General features: G+C 30.2%; 1 protein-coding gene across 5 annotated transcripts in view; it reads left to right on the plus strand.

Moving 5' to 3' along the window:
* The first annotated feature begins 653 nt into the window (after positions 1-653).
* The window catches only part of BORCS6 (BLOC-1 related complex subunit 6), a 40,583-nt gene continuing 29,107 nt past the window's right edge, over positions 654-12,129 (plus strand). For 3 of the 5 annotated variants that reach the window (XR_012756016.1, XM_075362244.1, XM_075362245.1), the window contains exons 1-2: positions 1,151-1,501; positions 2,309-2,711. Coding sequence is in view for 4 of the 5 variants with exons in the window: in XM_075362244.1 (XP_075218359.1) it covers positions 1,355-1,501; positions 2,309-2,711 (550 nt within the window). In the remaining variant the exon portion in view is untranslated. Of the gene's footprint in view, positions 1,017-1,150; positions 1,502-2,308; positions 2,712-12,129 lie in introns of those variants that run through there. The other 2 variants (XM_075362246.1, XM_075362247.1) reach the window with 2 other exon arrangements.

Genomic DNA, 12,129 nt, shown 5'->3' on the forward strand with positions numbered 1-12,129 from the left:
ACTGCATACTCAGTGATTATACTTTTGGTATGTTTTTCTTATGTTTTGAAGCAAAATTTGTGTTTGTAGTGGTTTGTTCTACTTGGAAACATGGTGATCGGAATTGAAAAATGAAATGGATACAACAAGGCGGTGGAACTAGTATCTCTACTTATTATTATTATTATTATAAACAGAAAAGGTTTAGTCTAAAAACAAACTGTTTGGTTTAAAAATGGCATCTTCCAAGGAATATCTGAACGTATGGATGGAATTCTGTAGTGGCTAGGTGAATGAGTGTTCCCAGAGAGATAAATTTCATCTAACAAAAATTTAAATTTGAATTTTGGTAAGTAGTATGATTATTATGTATGTGTTAGACATTCATTGAACAATAAATAAATTCCTAAAATTAGGCATTACCAAAGTTATTAATTCAAGTAAGTTAATAAAAAAAATAAAAATCATGCAGAAATTAAATTCTCAGTATTATTAAATGGTAACTTATAATTTCTACTATATGTAACATTTTCTTAAATAAATAGTAGTATTTAGGTTCGATTAACTACGGATGAGGGAATTTTTATGGTTACCTCATCTCATCAGTCCAATACGCATGTTGTAGGGCTATTGTAGGGAGCGTGAACACGCAAGCGTGGTTTCATACACATAAGCAGAACAAACAATATTGATAGCAGAATTGAATGTAATAGAAACTTTTTCTTAGAATATTTTTAAAAGAACTAATAATAATGTTTTTGAAATGATGTTCGTATAAAAAAGTAACCAATTGGAATAGATACTCTGGAAGTTCTGAATAGTCATGCACTTTTACTGCCAGTATCGCTTGACCAGACCACGTTATTTGTTATAAAAAGGTTCTCTATCAGACTAAACTTTTCACACCGTTTTAAGAAGTCTGTTAGATAATGAAATGAATTCATTCTAACAACAGAGTAATATAGGGATTTCCTACAAATAGTGAGTTTTAATGAAGTTCCAAGAGTAATTGTAGTTCGAATCAAATGTTAAAACAGGTACGTTAATGTTGTTTGTAGAGAATATTACGATGTGGTATAATAAGTTTCTATGAAGTTTAACAAATTAACATTATTTTTCAAATTGTAGCAATTTGATCGTTGAAGAGAGCCGACACAACGGCGCCATTTCGTTTGCGCATGCGTTACTTTGAACAGCACTGATGAATTTAAATTTTGTGTTGTTAAGTTTGTAAGTGGAATTATAGTCACCTTACTACCGTTGTTTAGTATACAGTATTCTTATAAATAATCGCCGAGTATTGAGTATTCGTTTACGTTTGCGATAACATTTGTTGCTGCGGTCTGTTTTCAGTAGCCTTCTTAACCTAAAGGTAATGGCTGCTCCTGACCAAATAAATCAGAATTTGACAGACAGTGATTCCGATGGAAATGATTCAGTTACTTGCAGCTCTGCTCATCCAAATACATCTGCAAAACGTCGTGGTGATGTGACATCCACTATTGATTTTGATGATGAAATTGTATGTATTTGAAGTTATAACCTAACCTACAATTGTTATTTCTGGTATAATTGTAAACATGAGATTTTTATTCTCCATTAAAAAAAAAGCGTATAAAATCTGTTCGTATTACAACAGTTTCTTTCTTATGTGTTCTCATGTATCCCATGAATGTTATTTTTGTTATTCATTTAAAATCCGTTTTTAAATAACTATTTGGTGTCATCGAATTAGTCTAAGAAGATTAGAGTTAATTAACTTTAACATTCTATTGTATCTATCAGCTAATGTACTTTAGTCATGTATCATACATTATACATTCTTCCCAAAATAAATCTCCTATTGCGTATGTAAAATAATTATTATATCATATAAAATAATCATATCTTTCTTTTTAAGGAAAATGAGAATTTTTCTGTGTAATTGAAATATTTCTTATAGTCTTCATGGGCAGTATTTTAGTACTAAGTAGAAGCACCTAATTATTATTTCTTAATGAATATGTATGGTAATTTTGATATATTGTTGAAATTGTAATTTTTGCTGATTTGAGTATTTCCCTTGATTAAAGTTACAAAGCTTACTGATTATAGATAGATTGTATTTGGTTACTTTGCATTTCCCAATGTATTACAGATTTTATTTTTTTGGTAAACTAATTTCACTCTGTTCATTTCCTGTTTTATTTTCATAAAATAAAATAATACTGAAATAAGAGATGAGAAAAATTACAGTAACATTTATTTTTAAAGTTTATGAGTGTATGTTTTATGTCACTAAAATTGAATAGTATGTTTAATCCTCTTCTTATCAAACCCTGTCTTGCAGATTCATGGAATGACAGCTTCCTATACAGAAATATCATTTAATACTCAATCATCTGAGCCAGATGATTCAATATTAGAAGACAATAATATAAGTGGTTGTTTGCAAGAATTAGAACTAGCTACTGGACATAATGAAATTAAAAGTGACTGTGAAGAACAAGTCTCTGCTGAACATCCAATTAAATGTGAAGAACAATTGCATGAGCGTCCTAGTAGACTTTCACTTTTTAATGACCAAGATAATCTCACTGGAGAAAGTGATGATAATCTTCCAAAACATAAAGCTGTGGGATATCTTAACCAACTAAATGGCACAGTAATTCAAGAAGGAGAATTGGTGCTTTTTGTTGCAGAAGATTTAGAAAACAAAATTAAACTTTCAAGCCCTGTTGGAAAAAAGGATGGTAAGTGTTCTTTATGTGTAAATCCATTACAAAAATATAATAATAAAGAAATCGTAGATTATGTTCGTTTCAAGGTTCAATATTTTTATTTCTTTGTGTGGTTGATCTTATAGAACTTTCATAGTTCGTTTCTTACCATGTTGGATGATTGCTGGTCTTCCTCTTCTCTTAACATCATTCTTGAAGCAGCAATGGAACCCTGAAAAGCGGTTAGTGTAGGATGTGATCAAATACTATTTTTGCATTTCTTTTTAATTTGAAATTATCATCTTACTGATTATATGTTTAATTTCTAGTTGTTATTAAATTTTTATATCATCTATAGAATGTATAGATTTCATATAGTTTGCTAGTTTTTTGTATTGTGATGTATAGTGTGTTTTAATTGTTATCCATATAAACTTAATTTAAGCCTAAGGGTCAATCCATTTGAAGTGACCCAAGGGTGGTTGCTTGACCAATTGAAAAAAAACTTATCCTCTTGTTTTCTACATATCTCAGGACCTTAAAACTATTTATTTTTTTCTGTTTAAGCAGTTGTGGCAGCCTTTTTTTTTTCAGTGCACATACCTATTTTGTGATTGTAAGGGTTTATGGAAGAAATCATAACTAAAAAATTATTGGTCCCAGAAGGATGAAACAAAAAGAAATTTAATTATATTTTCTCAAGGTAAAAGATTGGTTCAATGGTTTATTTATCTTAACTCTCATTCTATGAAAAACTTACCAATAAAGTTGAACATGAAAAACTGTGAAATCACTTTTGGTCATTTTTTTCAAGAGGCAGGGATGGGATACACACTTTGAATTATTTTTTTATATGTAGGTATATGTTATTAGTTATACCATAAATAATATTAATGGTGATGTATGTACCCCTAAATTTTTATGAATTTTTGAAAACTAATTTTTTTTTTTAAATTCTAATTTTTGCTTCATATAACTGATGGGGCTGGAGATCAAAATCTCAAATTTTCACAACTTACAGTGTTTTTGTAGATGTTTATGGCAAATAAAAAAGTTTCTTGTGTGTTGTTATAATAAAAATGTTTCTCAAAAATCATGAAAAACCTGTTAAAAGTGATAACATTTTGACTCGCTAAATAAGTGCTGCAAGCGGTTTCTTGTCTTCTTGGCACTTTATTATTTTTATACTTATTACTATAATTGAAATAGATTTGTTTTTACTATTCAACTGCAGTGTTCATGTTGTAACAGGCGCTTGAAGTCATTTCCAGTCATCAGGAAAATTCATGCTGCAACATGCTCGTTATGCTTGTTGCACCATTTCGCTTTGCAGTTACAGACCGGTCAGTCTGACAGTCAGTGACCTGTTCACATCTTTACAGAGTGTCTCAAATTTCATCCTGTGCTTGGAAGTGTTTATTAAATAAATAAGTTTTACTTAATATTATATTTGTAAATTTTAAAAATCAGTTAAATTTTTACATTATTTTCAAGTAATTACACATAAAACAATGGAAGAAAAATGTTTTGTAGGAATTTATGCAAATGAAGAGTGTTATAAAACAGACAGTGTATAGTACAGTGCCAAAATAATTCATTAAAATGTGTGAATTTAGTGATGAAAACAAACAATTTATTTTTTTACGTGTTAATACAGATGTCACTAGTGTTTGTAAATATCATGAAAAAAGGTCTTTGTCAAAATTCAGTCACCTGTATGAACAGTTTTGTTGTGATCCTTTGACAACTCATAAAAAAACAGTTAAAAAAACTTAAAGACGCATAACATTAGAGCAAGTTCTTAAAGAACACATTTTTCCAAATTTAAATTTAGTTCCTGAAAAGTCTCTTTGTGTTAATTGTTTCAAAAGTATTTTTTCTTAGCAGAACAAAGAACTACATGAATGCAAAGACCAAGAGCAATACATTGCCCCACATCACAATATTGTACAATTGGATGCTGTTTTGGTGTATCACCTTCATCAAAATTGAAAAAAATTAAGCACGAATCAAAGACCGTCAGCATTAAAATTTAAAATAAATAAAGTATCTGAAAAATTAAAAAAGAATCTTGAATTTTGTTTTGACTCAAAAGTTTTTGAAAACGAAAATCCAGCTCAATCTTCTTCATATGAATATGATGATCTTATTTTAAAACTAAAAGAAAAATGTGTTCTTGCTTCTAAAGATGAAGATAAGGTTAAAATTATCAGTGTACTTCCCCAGTCGTGGACCATATCTAAAATAATATCAGAGTTCAATTAGACTTACTAGAGAATTAGTTAATGAGCAAGGCATTCTACCAGAGGTAGGTAAAAGACATAAAGCACACATTTAAAAAAGTTTTATTATTTTATGAACATGACAATAATAGCAGGCTGTGTCCTGGTTTTTCAAGCATTTTTGAATCAAATTTGTATTAGGCTACTGGTATTGGTTAAGTTATAATTAAATTATGACCTATCATTAATAATTAAAAAAAAACTATTTTAAAAATATTGAAAACATCAACTTCAACATAAGAACTAAATATAAAAAATTTAAAGTGCAAAGAAGACGAGAAACCCCCTTGGAGCACTTATTTAGCGAGTCAAAATGGTATCGCTTTTAACATGTTTTTCATGATTTTTGACAGGTTATAACTTTTTTATTAGAACAACACATAAGAAACTTTTTTATTTGCCATAAACATCTACAAAAACACTGTAAGTTGTGCAAATTTGAGATTTTTATCACCAGTCCCATCAGAGTTATTTGAATTTAAAAAATTCATAAAAGTTTATGGGTAAGTATATCACCATTAATATATTTATGGTAAAACTGCTAATACATACCTACATATAAAACAATAATTTAACTGTGCATGCCATCCTTGCCTCTTGAAAAAAATGACCAAAAGTGAAATTTCACTGTTTTTTATGTTCAACTTTATTGGTAATTTTCTCATAGAAAGAAGAGAGGTAGATAAATAAACCACTAGACCAATTTTATCTTGAGAAAATGTAATTAAATTTGTTTTTGTTTCATCCTTCCATGACCAATAGGTTTTTAGTTATGATGTTTTTCTGTAAACCTTCACAGTAAAAAATGGCTACCACAGGTCACTGTATGTAACTATACAAAAAAAAATAAAAAAATAGTTTTAAGATCCTGAAACATGTAGAAAACAACTGGGTAAGTTTCAATTTTGTTTGAATTGGTCAAGCAACCAGCTTATGTTTTTTTGGGACTCTTCAAATGGATTGATCCCTAAGTGGTTCATGATGTGAACCGGTTTCTTTGTGTGATGATTTTACATGCTGTTTGTAAGTTTAATTGAGTATATTTAATGTATGTAATTCATTTATGCAATGTAAAATTTCTTTTCTTTTTCTATAAAATATTTAATTTGCCATGGTTGCTATTTTAACCAGTTACTTTTTTGTAAAAAGAAATATAGTAAGATGTTTTTAACAATTGTGGAATTAGTGACTATAACTTGTTGGCTGAATGTGTTATCTGTTAGGATGGTTAATTTTCAATGTTCTCCTTTATATATTTGTCAGTATTTACATTAATTTATAATAAAAAACTGAAGGTGATGATGATAAGAATAGGAGTCAGAATTATCAGTTCATCAAATGTACTAATACAAAAAAAAAATATATTCTGCAATCACATATCCAATTTTCCTGACTGCATCACAGTGCCACCAACAACAATCATTTCTTGAAAAGCAAGAGGTACATTACGACTTCTTACAAAGAGAGAGAGAGAGAGAGTTGACGCAGCATATCATTATTTTAATAACTTTTCAGATAATACTCTTCCCAGTATGTTTTATAAATTTATTTTGGGACTTTTTAAATCCACCTTATGGTAAAATTTCTAAGTTTGTTGTCCGAGATGTAGTCAGTTTTTGAGGTTGATTTTTTTGTTGGTTAGGTATGAGGATGTCATTCAGGGCAAAGTTGCTTTTGGCCATTAGGATATAGTTTAATGTTAAGGAAAAGGTTATTAATTTTGGCTTTATTTAGATCAAAGTTGTATGAAGGAGAAGCAAGCACATAGCTGTTTGTGAGAAAGATTTTGACCTGGATGGTTGTTTTTGTTTGGGAATGTTTTATGAGCAAATGCTTAAATGAATTCAGGCTAAGTTCACCCAAGCCTTGAAAGGATGAGGGCAGCTGAGATAGGGAATGTTAAAGGCTAGTTTTTATTAAAATCCATGTTAAACTAAAAAATATTTCATGAAAAATGGGTAGTAAAATTTTTTAAGAGAATAGATTCATAAAATTTCCATTAAACAGCTTTAATAGGTCTTCGTCTTAAACTAAGGTAAATAAATGTACGATATAAAATCAAAGTAAATTTATGTAAATCAAACATAGTGTGAAGCTAAATTTAATGTTTATGTGACTTTTCATCTTCTGTGCAACTTACTTAAATTATATGAAAATTTTCTTCCTCTTCTTTTCAGAGGTAATTTTACATTTCTTTACTGGAGTACTGGTGTTGTTAATGGTGTTTGTCTTTTAAGTGATTTGTGAATCCCATTAGTTTATAGTTGATCGATGAATTGATTTTAATAAGTTGGTATTATCAGATTCAGTGTTTGTAAATTTCTTACTGTTTAAGCATTTGAAATCTTGACTTTAACATACAAGGTATAAAATTTGGATGTTTTTACATATTTTTGTATAAAGTTGTCCTGTTCTATAGTAATTTGGAAAGATTTATTCTGTTGCATATGTAATATTTGTATGTGTTCTTTATATCAGTATGATTGTGCATTCAGTCTATCTGATGTACTTAGTGGTCACTGCTGTTTTATCTTTAGGCTGCTTTATTTGTCAGTGTTGGGATTTGTTAGTTTATTATGTGAATAATAAACACAATTATAAAAATTAAAAAACACTTCTGCCAAAAAATAAAAAAAAATAAAAAGTTGAAAAAGAATAAATAAACAGAATTAAAAAGACGACAACAATAAATCAAATTTAAAAAAACAAGGTATGGAAATGAAGGACTAAACATGGTTATGCAACCCACTGGGTTGGTCTAGTGGTGAATGCATCTTCCCAAATCAGCTGATTTGGAAGTGGTGAGTTCCAGTGTTCAAGCACTAGTAAAGGCAGTTACTTTCATACGGATTTGAATACTAGATCGTGGATACTGGTGTTCTTTGGTGGTTGGGTTTCAATTAACCACACATCTTAGGAATAGTTGAACTTAGACTGTCCAAGACTATACTTCATTTACACTCATACATATCATCCTCATTCATCTTCTGAAGTAATACATGAACAGTAATTCCTAGAGGCTCAACAGGAAAAAAGAAGAAACATGGTTATGCAGTATTTAATTAAATAACATAATGGGTGACCAATCAACTTTCATACAATTTTAATATGTTTAAATGTATTTTTCATGTTGTAGAAATAGCTGACATTTAAGGTTGTCTAATGATTAAGTTCTCACCAAGTCTTATATCAATAAGAAAATTTTGTCCTTCAACAAAGATATTTAAATGCAGTCAGGGGGCTCTGAATATTAATAATTGTATATTAAAGAGCACCTTTTTCTTATCGATGTAAGATCAGGTTAGAACTTAATCATTAGGACAACCTTAAATGCCTGCTACTTCTACAATACATAAAATATATTTAAACAAATTAGAACTGAAAGTTGATTGGTCACCCATTATTTTATTTAATTAAATATTGCACAACCATGTTTAGTCCTTTATTTTTTCATACCTTGTTTTCTTTTTTTAGTTAGATTTATTGCCATGTTTCAGGTCAGTTTTATATTTGTTTTTTAATTTTTATAATTGTTTTATTATTTAATATTTTTTAGTGATCAAGAAAAATTCACGAATCGAAAACTTTTGGGTATAACGTATGTAACGTACTGAGCCAAATGAGAAAATTAAACATTTCAGTTTATTTACTTAATTGGCATATACCAATCTAAACTTACAGATTTCTCAAGCAATTGAGTTCCTCGAGATACTTTTTTATCACGCGGATCATATAACCATTTTCTGGGATCCAAATAACTAATGGCTAAACTCTGATTGCCTCACGCAACTCAGTGCTATATAGACCTGGCCCTTGGAAAAGACGTGAGTGTTCAGATCTACGACAGCTCTATCTAGGGCAGTCCCTTGTAGTTTATGCACTGTTACAGCCTAGCACAATATTAATGGCAGCATACTCCGTTCTACTGCTCTGTCCCCATAAAACATCAAATTCGATAATAGTGAGCTCGACTCTCAGTCCGATGTTGACAGCATTACCTCTAATTGTACTGTGATCAAACTCTACAAAGACCATTTTTGGTAGCTTGCCGGGCTCAAGCTAATCTCAGCATATCACTGACCACTTGATTTTTCTGATTATATCAGTTACTTTTTGTTCTGGTTTGGTTGGATCATAATTCTATATTATACTAGCAAATACCCAATTTGAATTTTGTAAATCAGAAGATTGGTTGCTAAGGTATAACAGCATTTCTAAATAATCGTGATCTGTTAGATCGGGATTGTACCTGATGCAGGCAAAAGTTAGCCTTCAATCTACTAACAAATACCTTGTTTGTATTTTTAAATCAAATAATTGTTTGCAGAGATATTATAAGAGCACCCAATTGTACCTCCCAAAACAGCACCCCACAGACACCCCGTTTGTTACCTGTTGATGGTGATGATTGGTCTAGCCTTGCATGAGATATCATCTCACCACTTTAGCCTTACATTTAATCCCCACAGGAAGCCTATTACACTGGTCAACATAAAATTTGGAACTGAAAAGGGAGTAGGTGTTCTATGTAGTATTTTATTTGCTGAATCTGAATATGTATTCCGAAACAACCCATCATGTAATGTTCTTAAGTCAAAACCCCTTACATTTATTTGTTCCATTATTCATGGAACAAACAATACAAATACGTTAGTACATCTGTATGTTTACTTATTAACATATGATTTATATTGTGATGCATGCTGTAGATTTATATTTGATATAACAGTCGAATGATGTCATTTCATGTCAAGCCAGATGTGTATAGACATGTCAATGAGTCAAGTAGTGAATAATTTTTCTTCAGTATGAGTTCATTTATTTGAATACTAGATCATGGATACCGGTGTTCTTTGGTGGTTGGGTTTCAATTAACCACACATCTCAGGAATGGTCGAACTGAGAATGTACAAGACTACACTTCATTTACACTCATACATATCATCCTCACTCATCCTCTGAAGAATTATCTAAACGGTAGTTACCGGAGGCTAAACAGGAAAAAAAAGAGAGAGTATGAGTTCAGCTCTTGTTATGATTTGCTGTGTTCATTAGTTGTGAAAGTGGTTTTATCATACACGTATTATAAAGATTGTTTCATAAGTGATGCTGTAAATTTAGTGAAAGAGTTTTATGACAGAACAACATTTCGTATTATTTTATTGAACATCAAGATTTGTTAAGTTGTGTGTGTTTTGTGCTATGTTTTATTGCACTTCACAGTGAAACAATTTTATAAAGTATTTTAATAATTAAGTATTTATAAATTAAAATTAATTATCTTTATAATTAAATAAGTATTTCTGTAATATTTCACTTTACTTTCATTCATTAAAAAAATTGAATTTTTCAATGAATAAAACTCGGGCTTGTAAATTCTCCAAATATTTTTTGTTACATTTGTGGAGAATTTAGCATGAAAAGTCTACGAAAACCAGTATTGAATGTGCTGAAAACTGCTTACAAACATTATTTTACCTCTCCCTTGGGACACCAAGACAAATCCTAGGCTCTACATGTAGCATGCATGTTATGTGCTATGTTTAACTAACTCGGTGGTTAAAAGGAAAAAAGAGCATTGCCTTTTGGTATATCTATGATTTGGCAAGAGCCTACTAACCATTATGATATCTGCTATTTTTGCATAACAAATATTGGTGGTTTCAATTCAGACAATAAAAGCAGTAGTATTGCATACCCAAATCTTCGTTCAACTATGAGACCATGGTGTTGATTTACTGATTCCGATTGCTCCAACTTCTTGGAAAGAAATTTCTGATTCCCAGAAGGGTCAACTAGTGAATCCTCAACTTCATTAGATATTAATTAAATTCCATAGAATCAAGTATTGAACTTCACCTCATAACACAAGCAGAACTGAGCGACCTAATTCATGACTTGTATTTATTGAAACAACATGCAGAGCTCGTAGGTTCATGTCTGAAAGAATCGAATTTATTAAACAAGGATACAAAAATTTCAGTATATAGAAATTGAAACAAAAATTCACTGAAATACTTTAGGAGAAATGGTTTAATTTGTTCCTGCCTTGATGTTAGGGGGCTAATGTCTGAACTGGACATTGAATCTGTTATTCATGATTGGCGTTTATTTATAGACTTACAAAAAGAAGCATAAAGGCAGTGTTGTTGCATAATTCGACTAAATTTTCTTCTATACTGGTAACACATGCTGTTTGAATGAAATAAACATATGAAAGTCAATTTTGTCAAAAATTTTAAAAGCTATTAAGTGTGATGAACACTCATGGTGAGTCATTGCTGACCTGAAAGTGATAGGGCTTCTTCTCGGTTTCCAGAGTGGCTTTACAAAATATATGTGTTTTGTTGAGATAGTCAGGCTACAAATAAACACTACACAGTTAAAGACTGGCTAAAAAGAAATCAGTTTACCCAGGAAAGGAAAATGTTGTCAATATTCCCCTTGCCGAAGCAGATCGTATTATTTTACCACCTCTGCAGATAAAACTAGGCCTGATGAAGAATTTTTTAAAAGCATTAGATAAAGATGAAAATGGCCTTAAATATTTAGCTGAGGTTTTTTCATAATTAAGTGAAGCCAGATTAAAAGAGAGGATATTCATGAGGCTGTAAATAAAAAAAATTAATTCATGAAAATTTATTTGACAGCAATTTAAATCTTAAAGAACTAGCAGCATGGATGTCATTCAGAAATATCGTTACTTGTTTTCTTGGAAACAAAAAAGGTGAAAACTATGATCAGCTTATGTGAACTACAAAAATTTAGGCTGCAGAATGTCATTGAAAATTCATTTTTTACATTCTCATTTCGACTTTTTTCCTTTAAACTTGGGTGACATCAGCGACAAATTAGGAGAAGGGTTACGCCAAGATATATTGGAGATGGAACAATATTATCAAGGCATATAGGGTGAATCTATAATGAGTGACTACTGCTGGATGATAAAAAGAGAAGACTTCACTGAACACAAAAGGAAAATAAGAAGAAATTAAAATAAACGTAAGTGTCTGCAAAATAAAGGTAGGATTTTTAATTGTAATTATTATTATTTTTGTATCATATTTTTTAAGAAGTTTCTCAATATTTTAAAGAATCATAATTAAAAATCTGCGGGTAATGAAGGAAAGCTGATTTCATTTTAAGATTCAGCATAAAAAATACATTCT

This window comes from Lycorma delicatula, chromosome 4 (assembly GCF_047948215.1).
Source record: "Lycorma delicatula isolate Av1 chromosome 4, ASM4794821v1, whole genome shotgun sequence".
NCBI classification, from domain to species: domain Eukaryota; kingdom Metazoa; phylum Arthropoda; class Insecta; order Hemiptera; family Fulgoridae; genus Lycorma; species Lycorma delicatula.